This window comes from Ciconia boyciana, chromosome 3 (assembly GCF_034638445.1).
Source record: "Ciconia boyciana chromosome 3, ASM3463844v1, whole genome shotgun sequence".
Lineage (NCBI taxonomy): Eukaryota > Metazoa > Chordata > Aves > Ciconiiformes > Ciconiidae > Ciconia > Ciconia boyciana.
The window spans coordinates 26,886,385-26,902,917 of NC_132936.1; the positions used below are offsets into that span (position 1 = coordinate 26,886,385).

Sequence of the window (16,533 nt, forward strand, 5' to 3'; positions counted from 1 at the left end):
CCATCCTCGCTTGTACGAAATTCTGGCATATTTGTCACTGTTGTCAGCTCCAGCTTTTTGTGAAACCCTTCTGGTCCCACCGCGCAGGCAGGCACCAGCCTGTCCCCAGCTGTCACCCCACGGGCGCTGGCAGGAGAGAGCATGGGTTCACAGCGCAGCCCCTCGGGTGCACATCCCCGAGTTATCCCCCGCTCGTGAATCCCCGGGCTGCGTGATGCTCGCCCTGTTTGCCGGGTCTCACAACCACCTCCTCTGCTTCTCCTTCTCAGCCAGCAAGGCTGACATCAGTCCTGACTAGACCTGACTTTAACCAGACCTGACTTTAACCAGACCTGACTTTTGGAGGATTTGGTTTAAAATCCCACTGCTTTCTTACATCATCCTTAAACCTCCTTAAAATTGCCTGCCAAGAGATAAACACACCTCTACAGATGCTGCTTAGATCTGCTCTCTCCGCTTTTGAGGCCAGAAGACAAAATTTAACATACTCGTGTTTGGGGGATTTTGTTTGTTTGTTTTGGCATTGTTTTGGCAGGGTGGGATGGGTGGGTTTTGGTTGTGGTTTAGGGGGGGTTATTTGGGGTTGGTTTTTACTTCTGCTTCATAAAGTAAAATCTCACATTGACTATCATTTTTTCTAAGTAAGTGCTCTGGCCAGCTGGAGCCAGGTAGTTGGCTCCACACTTTTGGAGATTTCTAAAAACCTTGTACCTCACTCCTTTCTGACCAAATGAGGGTTGGTTGTTAATTATTCTGATTTTCCTGTGTTGCAAAGGAACTTCAGGTAAATATTGCACATTGGAAAAATGTTGACAAACCATGCAGAGCATCCATCACCAAATCGCCTGGTCAGGTTTCAGGAGTTCCCACTCATTTCAAAATCTTCCTGTACGGCTTTGTAACAGCAGGATTGGGCAGCGATTCTTCCCATTTACTCAGTGTGGAAACCAGAGTCAGATGTAACGACGGCTTCTTAGCTCTTTATTTAAACTTCTGAGGACAGAGGGGTCTTTTTCATGATGATTTGCAAAAATCTGTACAAACAATTTAAGAAGGAAACAAAGCTGATAATATTTAGCTGATAATAGTTATGCCATCTGTATGCATGGGAGGTATTTCCTGGTCTTTTCTGCAACCTCATCACTATTCTACTGAGCAAAAGTGCATTTGCATCAAAGACGCCTCAAGTCCCTAACAGCTCAGCACATCAAGAGCCGCTCTCGCTCCCTCTGCCAATCCCAAGCGCTGTGGGAAGCAAAGCAAACTGATAGATTAACAGAAGATCTTTCAGAGAGGCAATCCTTTCTAAAGGTACAGAAATGTGTTAGGAACTTAGACCTAGAAAGGCCCTGAAGCACCAAGATCCTATTGATTTTAAAGGAAGCAAGGTACTTGGGTAACTGCATAGGCTACAGATTTTTTTTTTCTTTTCAAAAAGCTCCTATTTCTGCTATGTGAGCCAAGATTCTGATTTCCTACAACAGCTGCTAAAATTGAATTAGTAGCATTTAGCAAACACTTGCCTTCTAGTGGCAGACAGAACAGTTCATGAAGACAAGCTTGCCGCGTGCTAAATAGGACAAGACACCATATGTCTAATCAACGACATAAATACCGCGATACCTTGCTTCAGTATGCGTGGAAGAAATTTTACTTGGTTTCACTTTAAATATTTTTACCAGGTAATTCATCACCACATAGCATTACTTCCGGTGCTGGCTAATCCTAGAGGGAACGCTGTGAATATCCACTTAGACAAGCCTAAGGCAGAAATAGTGAAATTGTGCCATAAGGGTTGTGCATTCCCCATTACACCAGCTCAGGAGCAGTAAATGCACAGGTGGAGACAACTCATACAGGATTGCATTTTTATGTCAACAGATTAATTTCCCTTGAAGTTTTATCTGTTCCCAAAAGAAATGCAACCGAATGATTCTGTATTTCTCACTGTTGCACAGCAGGCCTGTCCCTCTTTAAAAAAACGGAGCTCCAGCTGCCTCTGAAGGATGTGAGGCAATTCCTCTCACGAGGAAATTTAGGACCTTTCTGCTGACCACAAGCTTCCTCCACACATGGTGCCACTGTAGTACCTTCCCTCAGCAAACAGCAGGTTCCTCCACTGCCTCTAAAATCTTTCCAAGAATTATGGGCCAGATTCCTGGAAAAGATGTTGCCTTAACATGAATTAGACTTGGAAGAAACAAGGTAAAAAAAAAAAAAATACACAATTGCTTCACTCCAGGGAGCATGTTTTCCCAGACTAGAAGAGCTCTGGCTGTACCACGATGGCCGATTCCCTTTAGGCTATGCTTTCTGGTGCCGTGGTACCTTGTGGCCTTTGACAGATCTTCCTTACAATCGAGGAAGCTGCTTTCTGCCCAAACTGTTGGAGTTGTAAGAAGAAAAAGTGCTCAGGTGGGGTGGGGTGACCTTGGCCAGCTGCCAGACACCCACCCAGCCGCTCTCTCCCCCTCCTCAACAGCATGAGGGTGAAAAATAAGATGAAAAGCTTGTGGGCTGAGATAAAGACAGGGAGGTCACTCACCAATAGCCGTCACGGGCAAAACAGATTTGGGGAAAAATAATTTAAGTTATTACCATTTAAAATAGAGTTGAATGGTGAGAAACAAAGACAAAAACTAAAACACCTTCCCCCTACCCCCTTCTTCCAAGGCTCAGCTTTATTCCTTCATTCCTGACCCCTCTACCTCCTCCCTGCTCCAAGTGGTGGTGGCGGCGGGGTTGTAGGTAGTCCATAACAGCTCCTCTCTGCTGCTCCTTCCTCCTCATGCTCCAGCACAGCTCCTTCCCACGGACTGCAGTCCCTCACGATAAACCTGCTCCAGTGTGGGCTCTCCCCAAGCTGCAGCTCCTTCAGGGCATGGCCACTTGCTCCACCGTGTGGTCTTCCATGGGCTGCAGTGTGGCTACCTGCTCTGGTGTGGTCCTCTCCACAGGCTGCAGGGGGATCTGCTCCGGCGCCTGGAGCACCTTCTCCCCTCTTCATTCTCTTACCTTGGTGTCTGCAGGGTTGTTTCGCACACTTCTATCTTCACTCCTCTCTCTCTGCTGGGCAGTGTTTTGCCCTTTCTTAAATATGCTTTCACAGAGTTGCCACCAGCTGCTTGTTGCCAGAACGCAGAGTGGGATACCAGGGAGTCCTGGTCCTACAAACTTTAAAAGTGGCCAGTGCCCCGTCTTCAAGCAGTCTCCCAGACCTCCATGCTACTCTTGTGGGAAAACTGCTCCAGAGCCATATTCCACTAACAAAGGCCCTCTTCCAATTTCTAGCCTAAGTTTGCTCTTGGCTAGCTTATACCCATTTGGTTTGTGTCAACACAATTAAAATAGCTCATTTTCCTTCATGCTGTCTACTGTCATGATGCCTGTGTAGGCTGCCATTGCATTGCTTCTCCACCTTGGTTTTGCTACACTCCCATTTTGCAAGACCTCCCCATTTCTCCGACCATCCCAGTAACGCTTCTGTACCTCTGGTCTTTTAGAATCAGTTTTCTTGAGAATGGGTGACCACAGTGGGGGAAAAACGTGTATTTATCAAAAGGAAGTCCCACCACAGCCTCACCCTCCCACTCTAGCACATTCCTCTTTCCACTAAAACCAGACTGATTAGCAAGTAATTTCTTCCCCTCTCTTTTCATAGTAGCAGGTCTAAGTTGTTGAACAGATTATTCTCAAATATCTTTCCATCTCTTCAGTCACTTCCAGCTAAAACTCCCATGGAAACAGCTGAAATTCTGTTACTGGTCCCTAAAGGGGATTTACACTAATCCCATCGCTCTTACTCCAGCCATCAAAGTAATCTGGTTGTTGCTGTAGGATATGTAATCTTCATTGGCACTGACAGTGCTTCCTCATGTTGTCATCTGCAAACATCACTGCAAATATTCCTACTTTTTATCCCAAGGTCATGACTAAAAACATTATTAATGGGCTCCCTTCAGGCTGAAAGCATTGAGACAAACCATCTTCTCATCAATTTGACCCTTGCTTGTCCATAGATCCTGTTGCTGGTCACCACACCCTCTAGTTTAATCATTTCCAAGATTAAAAATAGTACCTATTCCAGCTGGATGGAAGATGTAGTTCCTTTGTCTACACAGTATTTTTTTATTAAACAACAATACTGGTAAGTCAAGTGTGATCACTTCCAGAAAATAGGTTACATTTTCTCCCATTTTCTGTTTACTTCCTTGTACTCAACCATTCTTCCCATTTACTCTGAAGCCTTTCATCATACTGAGATCAGACTATCAAGCTTACCAGTTACCAGGTACCACTTTTTACATTCTTCCTATAGAAAGTGTAGTATCTACGTTATATATCCTTGAAACACAAGACGTAATTATTTTTCCTCCTCCACCTCCCAGCTTGACTGACTTAAACAAAACACACTTTTTTTTTTTTTAAACTGGACCTTTGTTACTCATTTTTCCCCTTTCTGTTTGAGATTATTTTAGCACCTTTGACTTAAAATATAATGCCTTTGCTACTGTCGTGTCTTGGGAGCCACTGGGGACTCTAGCTTCTCCTGCTTATCCAAATTTGCTCTACCAAAATTGAGAAACATACAGATCTTGTTTGTATATCCATCTATTTAAATTAAATGGATTGAAAGTTCAAAATGGAACTCAGGTTTGCTTTTTAAACCAGTTCTTGTAACACCCTGATGATTACAACTGATCACCTTTGTTGGTTCAGTAATTCTTGGCAAGAGGATGACAGTGACAAAATAAGTTAATCTTCTGTGTCAACGCAACTCTCGGCAGCGTTTCTCTAACACGAGGTCTCTGTCCATATTTTAATCACACCCTGCACTGCTTCTGGCAGATTCCCAGCAGAACCCACATTGTCAAAGTAATTTGTCCTCTGATATTATTTACACTTTTCTTCAGCGTCTAGCTTATTTTTACATCTCTTTTTTGAATAATGCATACCTTATAACAACATATATTCCAGTCACATAAAACAGGCACACATTCCTAGCAACTTATGCCTCAAGACAGCTACCAAGTACCAAAGGTAGAGTCAGCCCCTAGAGCAGCTCTCCATCAGGTTTGGGGCTTTGGGTGTTTCTTTGCCCCAATTTTGGTGGCAGAAGTCCTGTTAGAAGCTCCAGCACTTACTTGGTATCTGCCTTAAGTTAAGTAAGTAAAATACACAATCGACCAGAAAGATTTCCTGGATTTCCAGAATTGTTCTCTGCTTTTCCACTACCCTCTGCAAACTCCAGAAATCCCAGCTCCTGAGTGACTCCAGCCCCAGGGGCAGCTCACACCTCCGTGACACATCATTCAGGGTTTCCACACCAAGACCTCTCTAAGAAAAGCTATGTTCTGGGCATTTGAGTTTACCTATCCCATTCACAGTTTAACAAAAGCATTCACCTCCCTCTCCATCATGAAAAGCTGTAGGGCCCGAGTATGGGAAAGTCATGAGCTGCGTGAGATCTTAACGTAACAGTTTGAAGCTTGGTCATTCACTCTTTGCAAATAGGCACTGAAGTGTTTCGTTCTCCTCAGCCTGCTTCACATGAAACCTCTCCGTCCTGTTGGCAGCAGTTGGTCTTTTTTCATCTCTCCAGCCTTTACAACTCAAAAAGTCCTTTCAGAGGACTCCCATAATCCCAAGCACCAACCACAGCTAGATCTATTAGGAAAACTGCAGGTGATAGGGAATTGAGGCAATCCAAAAGGCTGTTATACTTGCCCCAGGTCAGGTAACGCATTGGAAATGGAGCCAGGTACACAGAGCCAGGCTCCTGCCTCAGTCCATCAGTATGGTCGTCAGTTACGGTAAAGTGATGTCTGATCTAATAGGGTTAGATCAGCTCAGACACTCAGCTCTCAGACACTTTTCAGCTGCTGCTGAGACTGTAGAAGAGTACCCACCAGCAGCCACAGTCTTCTGACATGCAGTTGTGAACACTACTGATGCTACACATCTTCCCAAGGCCACATCTCCTATCAGCTTTGAACAAAGTCACTGGGTCTACATGGTGGCAAAGGATTATAAAGCTGTCACATTTTGTCACCGTGTGCCACTGACCTTGAAGGCTAGGTTTGGAGTGCAGCAGCCCAGTCTCCACAGCTCCACAGGGAAGGCCAGGTTGGTGTTGCGGCTTCTGCCTTCTAGGTACTCCCTGTAGATTTGGCTTATCAACCAAAGAACTGCACCTTACTGAGCCCTGCTCAGAAGTTGAATTTGCACATGCAGGAGAAAAAAAACATATTTGCAACCAATCTCAGGCACTGGAGCTCCCTCCCACAAGAGACCAGCATAACATGAAACCTCTGAGCCTTTCACACAAAGTGCAAAACACATTTCCTTGGTCTAGGTCTCTTGTTTTAAGAGCCTGCAAGTGAGAAGACAGACAGCTACGTAAGTAGTTCTGTTTTCACTAAGTCCATCACCAAGCTATCTGGGCTTGTTGCAATGCACTGATTAAACACTCATAATAGGAGAGGGCGTAGAAATGATTGCTTAAGGGCATGGGGAGCTACAGGGAAATTGTCAAAATGCTCCCATTCTGCAGAGCGGTGTTATTCCCATTTTATAGACAGGATATCTGAGGCAGAAAGTCCCTCTTGGTGACACTAAGCTTTGTTCCCAGCACTCAGTCTCGGAGCCATTTGGGCTCCTCTGCATTCAGCGAGTCAGTAATCTGAGCAGGAGGTTTAATCCATCACATGGACAATTATTTCTACAGCCAGTCAAGGGAACAGCGTTTAGTAACAGACGAAGGTTTCTGTAAGGCATTTGTTACCAAATCTCTGGTATGCTAAATTTCTCTGAATATCTGCAGCTGTCCTTCCATCACGACAGCTCCTCCTTGGCCCAACACAGGATGGGGCAATGCATTAAATCTGTACAAACGCACCAGAATTCAGGCAGAGATCATCAAAAGTCTTTTAATGATTAAACCATGTCAAACATTAACAATGTAGGGATTTTCAGATGAGCCAAGGGTTTATTTCTAGCACATTTAGACAGCCTATTTTGAACATTATAGCTGCTGTACTGAACTATGTAAAGACTCTGCAAACCAGTACCTAGAAATGAAGACACACGCACAAGCTTTGATAATGTAAACATAACAGACACTGTCTCCTTCAAAACAAGGAATGAAAACCCACAAGGCTAGTAGGAGAACTTATTAATTCCCTAAGAGATGTGCAAAAATTTTTAAAAAGATTTAATTTAAAAAAAAATTAAACATGTTAAAACTGGCATTTATATAAATATCAAAAAAACAAATAGTTAAACTTGAGCAATGACCAGTAGAATGTCTTGCACAATTCAATTCTTCAGAGCTTAATGAATAAAATATTCATAAGCCAAACTCCACCACGGCAGATACCAGAACACCAGCAATAGATATTGGCTTTGCAACTGACTCCTCATATGTGCAAGGCAAGATTTTACAAGGAGGAGTAACTTTAATAAGCACTCAACCCAAATCCTCAGATAACGAGCCAAAACATTACCGGTGATATACACAACTCACATTACAGAAACAGACATCTCCAGCACATTTCAGTAACATTGAAAAAACATTAGGTATGACTGAGACTGTTTAATTTTGCTTGTTTGGGAAAAACACATTTGTGTTAGGCACAGTTTAAAAATGAACATATGCTACGTGAAGAGAAGTACAGATACCAACTTAAATACAGACAATTCAATCAGAAAAGCATCTTTCTGTCTTTGTTTTTAAATATGCTTTTGGATATGTCACAGACTTAAACAGTAGCTTCTAAGATGTGGATATGGCTATGGTAACAACACTTGAAATTCTGCCAGTTTCCATATTAAAAACCACTCTTAATTTAGCATATAAGAATTCCCAAAAATTAAAAAAAAAAAAGAGAGAGAAAAGAAAAGATGGGTCCACCCTGTATATACTCTAAACCTTAGAGACGATACTTAAGTCTTACTGGACTGTGTAAGCGCCAATTAATTTTACATTAGTGACATACTTCAAATAAAAAAATAATATCTATTAAAAAGGTAAAATAACTTTTCCATCTGGTTCGTGACTGTTTAGTCAGTTAAAGCCAAATATACAAAACTAAATGCGCCATTTCCAATTTCACTGTATCGCGTAAGAGATACGTAACATTGTGTATCATATACAGAACAGTAAAATGATCAATGGATTCTTCTCAATGACTTTTTAATAAAAAGTCAATCAACTGAAAAGTTGAAACATACCCTAATTTTTAAACCAGTAATATGCTTTGGGCCCTGCTTTTTAATTTAAGGCATGTGTGTTTATCTACTGAAACCAGCATTGTACAAATTACCTCTACAATCACATGCATGATCTACAGTAAAAAAAATGGAGGTTTAGATTACAGTGTTTTCAAATTGTGAATCATAATTCAGCACCTATCATATTGACTAGTAAGGCAACAGCAGTGTCGGATACTACGATAATACTCCCTTCCACAGTCTATAGCGGGGTCAGTGACAGCCCAGAATTATTTTTAAACTTTAACCTACTTTTATGTTCTGTATACAGTTTCTAGGGTGTTTGCACTGGTTAAGTCCTACATAAATCACACTATTCTAGGCAGGAATAGTTACAGTAGCCATTAGAGTATTAGTGCACAACTCTTATTGTGCTTACAATCAGATGATTTTGTTGTTGGGGTTATCAAAATGGTTTTTCAGTTTGGTCTTCAATCCTTCCTTTGTTTCCTTTGTTTCACATTGTTCTCAAGGGAAGAAAAGCTGTTTGTGTACCCGTTCACAGTGGCCGTAGAGCCATTCTGATACTCTTTCCTCCTCGAGGATGCCTTCTTGTTATAAGTCTAGAATATACAGAAAGACACATGGTTTTGCTTAAATAGATATAAATATCTACTTCTTCACAGTAACTCAAGGAACACAAAAGTAAACTTGCATCCATCATTTATAAAGACCTCGTGCTGGTGGCAGAGTCTAACAAGCTCTACCATTTTTTGTGTATGAGGCTATACTATGCCTTTCATTCATCACAGCAAGAGAATTAGTTCACTGGAAAAGAAAAAGGTTTGGTAGTATGATGGTAGCATTGGTAGTGTTATGTTAACAGAAAATCAGAAACAAGGGAAGCAATTTTATGAGCAGACTATGGCAGAAGAAGATACTCAAAATGACAAGTGAGGAAGGAGGTTTGATGCACTGCAGGTGACTGTCTCAAACAAAGCCAGAAGAAGTGGGTAAACAACAGTGAGGGAAGTTCAGAGACAGAAATGTGAAAGGAATTTCACTGGCCAACATGGGAAGCAAAAACTAACAGGATCAGGGAGGCTCAGGACATGAAAAAAAATTACAGACAGTGAAAAAAATATACATGAATTAGTCTTTGTCAAAGGGGCTCAGTCACCTTACAAGAGTGTGTTTCCCAAAATATGTGTGTGTGAAAAAGTTAAATGGTTAAATTGATGAAGAAAGTCAAGTAACATCTGTAATATACTACCATGTTTAATTAGCATGTTCATATGCAGCAAGCGATATAAACCACGGGACTGATTTTAAGAAGTACCTGAAGCTCAGATAGGGAAGCCTGCTATGCTTCCCCCTCATTAATCACTCTTACCAGACCCGAAATGCTCCAATCTTTCAAGAGATGTTTAAAATATGTAACGGAGTTTGCTTGCTTGGGCGTAGTAGGCTGCGTTCATTTGATTTTCTAAAGATGGGTACATCTTTGCACAGAGCCGGATTAGGAACTACTCAGAACAACACATGCCAAGTCCGGATCTGTTCAAACATGAAATCAATTTTGTAGAAAGACAATTCGAAATGCTAATTTTCCATATGGAACTACGAACAAATGCCTGTAAAGGTGAGCCAAAACCAGATTTCTGTATGTTGGGAGTTTGGGAAGTTTCCTTGGGTATAAAACAAGCATTTCCCCTTGTAAGAGCCATAGTGAACAATTCCTTTGGATGCTTCACAGGTTCACAGGCTGCTGTTTTGTTTCAGACTGGAAAGCTGTTTCTTACATAAAAGCTCTTCCTCTCCCTTATCTGCAGTTAAAATTGCATTAGTAAAATGCCTTGTCGTGCCACTCTGCTTACTGAAATTACTAATCGTTCTGAATTACGGATACAAAACATCAGAAGCTTCCAAATTTGAGGGCAGACCAACAAGTATAGTACTTTAAGAGCCTATGCATGTTACTGGAAGACAGCAAAAGGCTATTTCAAGCGTATCTTTCTGTAAAGCAGCTTTCAATGAGATACAGCCAGCAGAATGCTACAAAGAGTCGATGAATATTACTTTTACCTGAATGTAGAAATTTGTGAAGAGGATAATCAAAGAAATCATATAAGAAATCTGGAAATACAGCCACCCCTGAGGAAATGCACATGGCCAAACAACACCACAGCTGGTCTGGAAGATTGTCAGGACAAACTGAGTCTGGAGAAGAGGGGGGGGGAGGGAGAAATGGAGCACATTAATGCAAGGAGGAAAAAAGCCATTAGTGACCAAAATCTCATTAGTTATTTCTGAAACAAGTCAAAATATGCAATACTATGTGTTTGACAAGTTTATCTTCTCCATCCTACTTACAGTGTAAACCTAAGTAAGCAAACATTCAGGTTGTGGTATTCTGTTGTTTGTTTTTATTTGATTAATATAATTCCATTTTACAGCATTAGAGTAACTTATGTAGAATCAATTTATAAATATACTAAGGAACAAAGATCACCTTCTCCCTAGTCAGAGCTCATCAGGGTTTGGCTCTACCAGCCTAACAGAGTAGATCTGCATCTCACTGCTTCAGCTGCAAAAGATTTGGGGTAACCGGGTCTACAGTCAGATCCTGCAAACCTCTCCCCCAGACAGGGACTGCCCGACATATGGCTCCAGTGTAAGAATGTTTGGGGTAAAGGCTGCAGGGAAGCTGGGGAGGCAGGGAAGAGGACTGGGGTTTAATTATCTTCAATTATCTCTTTTGGAAAAACACAGTTTGTGCCGAAGTGCTGCAGAGGGCCTTAAGCAAAATTCATCTTTACGTGAAGGCTACCAGATTAGGGAATGTTTATTTAAAAAGGGAAAGACTGTTCTGTTATTTTGCTGCCCTAACAACTATGCAGGCGGAGCAGGCGGGGAAGTGAAAGCAGCGAGGACAATAGCCAGGGGAGCAACCGGAGCACTGAGACGCTCGCACTCTGTAGCACTCGAACAATCAGGATGAAGAATAGGGACTCAATCTGGAAGGAGAAAAAAACCACAAAGCAAAACAACCCCACCAAATAACAATGACCCTCACCGCTACAATACTTAGCCATCCTTCAGGAAGAAAGAGTGCTAAGAAAAAAAAGATTTTGAGAATCAACTGAATTGAATCTGAATTGCTAGTCATCACCAACAAATGTTATTAAACCTATTCACAGCTCTGAGGGGTTGCTAAGTGGGAAGAGGGGGGAAAAAAAGAAAAAATAAAACGAAAAAGTCTATCTCTAGGCTTCAGTTTCCCCACCTACAAAATGGGAAAGACAAAACACCCATGCACGTTTCCTTGTGGTGTTCTGATGTGTTATACACATTGAAACCTGGTTCTCATGCAGTATCACTACAGCATGTGCCATATTGCTTAATTTTGTTGCTCTTTTCACCACCAGTACACAGCATTCAGGCTTCATCACTGTATACACAGGAAACAATACAAATGGATGCAAGGAGTCCAACACAGAATTAAAAAAGAAAAAAGTCTGCCCATTTAAAGTGCAGAAAGAGACCAGAAATATTGAACAGTTTTTAATAAACCATTTGCAACTGCATGCAAAAGTGAGACAGAAAAGCCATTGTCCCGCAGGACTAGAATGAAGGGCCTTGTTAGCTGCGGACTGCGTTGCACTTGGTTTCTGGTCTGTCATCTCAACATCAGCCTGAGCAACCAAGCACTGAAAAGAAGGTGTTAGCTCAAGCAGGCTTGGAAGAAAAAGCTTCTCCCTCCTCCCTGGCTAGCGAGTCCCAGAAAACTCAGCGCTGTGAGTCCCAAATACATCTAGCCACACAACGTGGGGAGGTGGAGAAAGATCCCACTGATCTCAGCACTGATTCGTGTACGCCATCAGTCCCCAGCTCCCCATTGTCCTCAAGACAGAGCAAACAAAGGTGCAGAAGCTGGATTTCTACGGTGATTTAGGTCCTTAAAGATGTAAAAGGTACTAGCCTTCATTCTCCCTTCTTCTACTCCTGCCAAGATTTTCTAACTCAGTAGAGGCAAGAGGACCCCCTCACGAACACAAGAGCCTGCTAAAGCACTGAATAGCTCATCACTCACCAGCTGTCCCTGAGTGATGTACTTCTTCCACCACAGATAAGGACGCATTGCTGGAACAGCAGACAATCCGTAGTAGGAGTACATGAGGACGTGGATAAAGCTGTTCAGTGTGGCACCAAAGTAAGCTAAAAAAAGGGGCAAAGGAAAAAGAAAGTACACTACATTACCAGGAACATGCTGTTTCATGGATCCTACTAAAATAACAAGTTCAAAATGTTACTATTTAAAATATGATTTTTCTTAGAAGAAAGGCAAGAGTCCACTCCCCTGATTTTTTTTCTGTTCACCCAACAGAGTGGCTGAGCTGCTTTGCAGCTGTGCACTTTATACCAGCCTTCTGGTTTTGTTTCCTCGATTTATTCTTTTTCACATCTACATTCTGGCTTCTCAAGGGAACTGAGGAAGCTGATAAACAGGAGGCACGTAAACATGCTCAACAAATCGATAGCTTCACTCATCTAATTTTAGGCTTATTTCACTTCCTTCCAGTCAGGAGCCTATTTTGTCATTTATAACCAAAAGCAACAGCTATCTTCAGAAACTGTGAGTTAGCCATTTTATTTGTCCTTGTTTACGGCATCTTTAGTCATTAAAGAAACTTCTAGCTTAACACCAAACTGCATAGAACTGTGATGACCAAGCAGAACATAAAGCTTGGAAAGGAAGAAGAAAAACACATCACTAGAAATAGCACAAAAGTATTTTCAAGACCACACAAACACAAGATAGACTTCAAGTGTCTGCACTTTTCACTGTTGTATAAACAGGGATTGACTTCCCTGAGGAGAATGAGGTTCCAGATGCACACTTTTTGTAAGCTACTCACTGTTGTGCTGACAACATGAAACAAATACGAGTTTCTATGTTGTTTGGCTCAGAAAGCAGACCAGCCTTCCTGAGCAACTCAGCCTCTTGGTCTGCACTGCCAGTAGTTCACATCCACTGAATTTGACAAGGTTTCTCTTGGATAAGTGTTCCACAAAACCAGTATCTATAAGCTGCACATCTGAACCACAACTAAGCCACGCTAATGCAGTTAGGAAACTAGACGCCAGCTAAAAGCAATCAAATTAAAGAATCAAAGCAAAATAGCCAGAGGTTAGCAGGATTTAGACAAGAGAGACATAGAAATCTTCCACTTAAGATGTATTTGGTTAAGTTCATTAGCACTCAGGGGACAAGATTTTAATTGAAATCATTTGTTATGGCTACTGGTATAATGAGATTAAATTAAAACAGTAACATCTCAAGTGAACTTGACAGATACAAGGACAAGAGTCACTATTAGCCATCTTGTAGATGAAACAAGCTTCTAGTCCTGACTTGGAAAAGAGTATTATTTCATTAGAGGGTCTGCAATGACCACAAAAAAGAGAAAACAAGGTTGACAGGTATCAGACCTGGACTACTGCTGCTGCTAAACACCACACTACCGAGCAAATTCTGCAAACTACATCGGCATGCCTTTTCTAGAGGCTTTGCAGGTAGCTTAATACCTGCAACTATCTGCAATAGCTGCAATTCAGCAAAGCAGCTTAATATGAGACAGAACAAATCCTGCAGCTGAAGGTACCAGAGATGTTTGGTTTGACCAAAAGAAAACCAAAACGAGACCCTTGTTGCAAGAGTTCCCCACCATAACCCAGTACTTACAGTGACCACAAGGCACCCAGTTCATAACAAACCACCAAATGTTCAGCATTGTTGCATGGTGGTAGACATGCAGAACAGTGATCTGATGATTATTTTTCCGCAAAACAAAAAAGAAGGTATCCATGAACTCAATGAGTTTGGAGAAATAGTACCACCAGAGGACACGTATGATCTAGAAAGGAGGAAAGAAGTTTTAGAAGCATTGCACACTGTGGGGGCTTTCAACCCTTTTGCTATCTAAGCAACTAAAATCCAGATTCTATCCTGCACTACTTGGACTGAAGACACTGCTGAGATCTTCTGTAACGCTTCAGCCTCAGGTCTCTCCGTAGGACATCTAGGTACAAACCCATAGCTACAGCTGCAAACAAGATGACAAAGAATGTTTTATGAGGCTATTGCGGTGCACCTGGGGTGTCCTGGGAGAAACAAGACAATATTTAACCAGACTTGGTCCCGCAGTGCTTTCCATAAAGGAGAGGTCTGAACAGTGACCAGAAGAAATCAACACCACATCTCAGAAAGAGAAGGGGAGTCACAACACACAGTGGTTGGATACAGTCTGAAAACCAAGTCCTTGTTTTTTGACCTGGGAACACTTGAAAATTTACAGATAATTACTCACCAAAATACCAACCATGAATATATTGTAGATTAACTATTATGTTTGACAATGCATTTTCCATTGTATTGTAAAAGGGGGGAAAAAAAGCATATAGGTTGAACACAATCCACATAATCAATACTGTTCTGCTCTCTACTTACACATGAGCGGATAATTTGAAACGTTATTAGCTATAAGTCTCGATTACGTTACCTTCATATCAGCTTCTCCTCCACTGTGCGTATCCTGACAGAAGAAATTGTATCCTCCTTCCCATACTCCTGTCACCAGCTAAGAAGATCAAAGAATAAAGTGTCATTTGGGGAGAAGGCTGCACCCCGCGGCACGTGCAAACCTCAACAGCGGCTCTGCCGAGACATCTGGTGTCAAGGGATTCATGGGCACCCAAGTGTGGCATTAGGTTGAATTCAAGCTCCAAGCAGTGATCGAATCAGAAATTCTTCCAATTGGGGTATAACAGAATAAAAATAGGAGGTAGCAACTTATCTCCACTTATCCCATATAGCGTGTGTTTTGCACAGACATATTCTAGACAGATCCTTAAGAAATATATTTCCTTCTTAGCTGATGATCTAATTGTTGAAGAAAGTGAAAGACCAAAGAAAAGTAAATATTTTTTTTCTGATTATTTTTGGAAAGAAAAAGTTGTATTTTTAGGAAATTTTATACACAGAGATCTGACTACAGTTTTTTCAACTGTGTAACAGAGCAAATCTTCAGCTTTGCTATCCTTAACAGCTAACAACTGATGTTTTACCTTATTTTGATTCTTCAAGATCTTTTTAAATAATTCACTCATCCCAAGTACATTACATCCCTCCCAGCACAAGTGACTTCCTCCGCAGGATACGCTGTTGCCTGCCTGACTTCCTGGCATAACAAATAACACCTCAAACATGACAAAATTACTTTTAAGAGTAATGACCAGCTATTAGTCATGAGACGATGACAGGGAGCCCGTAGCCGAAGGGCTGGCTGAAACCTCTGGAGAAGCAAGAGGCAAGCTGGATGTCCACATCCCACCATTTCATGGGTGGGAGATGGAGGGGCAGGTTGAGGGTGGGACGGGAAGAGGGAGTGGGTGCAAGGACAGGAGTGAGCTCCCCTTTAATATCACAACAGAAGGGATCACTGGATGTTGTTTATAAAGATGTTTTTCCTCTTGGGAATAGCATGAGAAGAGGAGTAACAAATTTAGACAATTCCCAAGTGAAAAAAGAATTGTGAGGTATCCCAAAAAACTTTTTAAAGGCAGAGACAGATATCCTGCACAAGCAAGTTGTCTGGTTTTGGCCTTATCTACGCTCATGCAGGATAAAAAAAAAGCTTTGCAAAGCCATGGAGAAAAACTCTTTATACAGTAAGTCATTTAAAATGATCACTTGATTAAAAGACTACAATAACTGGTACAATGAAGTGCTGCTCAGAACTGTGAAAGGGAAGCTAATTCTAAAAGGTACCATAAAGATTATCACTTAAATTATCTACCTTTCCCTAATGTTATTTCTTTCATGGCTCATTTTCCCCCTAAATTAGCTTTTAAAATACCCAGTCAGCCTAGGTCATTATTTTTGACCTTCTGAGACAGAATTATTGCCACTATTTAGAAAAAAGGGGGGGGGGGGGAAGCGACATCTAGTTATAGCATAACATGTAGACCTGGAATTATCTCGTGTTGTAGAGATAAATCAATACCACCCTGCCACAGTGAGAGCAGGGCAGCCGTGCACGTTGACAGCAGACCCACGCAATTCCTCTATCCAAGTAGCAAAGGGAACGCAGCCACGGGAGGACTCCTCTCCTGGCCGTAAGGAAGACCCCGATGTGCAAAGCACACCAGTTTAAAAGCAGTACCCTGCTAAAGTACCAGCTACATCCTGAAGCAAGCCTTGCACCAAACTGCTCTTAGGGCTCTGTGGCTTCACGAGTGCCCGCCAGTCCCTTAGACAGA

The 16,533-nt window shown here is 41.9% G+C and overlaps 1 protein-coding gene across 3 annotated transcripts in view; it reads right to left on the bottom strand.

Moving 5' to 3' along the window:
- Nucleotides 1-6,915: 6,915 nt before the first annotated feature.
- ELOVL5 (ELOVL fatty acid elongase 5) overlaps nt 6,916-16,533 on the bottom strand; it is a 39,411-nt gene continuing 29,793 nt past the window's right edge. For all 3 annotated transcript variants that reach the window (XM_072855172.1, XM_072855173.1, XM_072855174.1), the window contains exons 4-8: nt 14,775-14,852; nt 13,958-14,129; nt 12,305-12,429; nt 10,297-10,431; nt 6,916-8,834 (exon numbers count right to left, since the gene is read on the bottom strand). In XM_072855172.1, the coding sequence (XP_072711273.1) occupies nt 8,703-8,834; nt 10,297-10,431; nt 12,305-12,429; nt 13,958-14,129; nt 14,775-14,852 (642 nt within the window). In that variant the 3' untranslated portion in view covers nt 6,916-8,702. The remainder of the gene's footprint in view (nt 8,835-10,296; nt 10,432-12,304; nt 12,430-13,957; nt 14,130-14,774; nt 14,853-16,533) is intronic.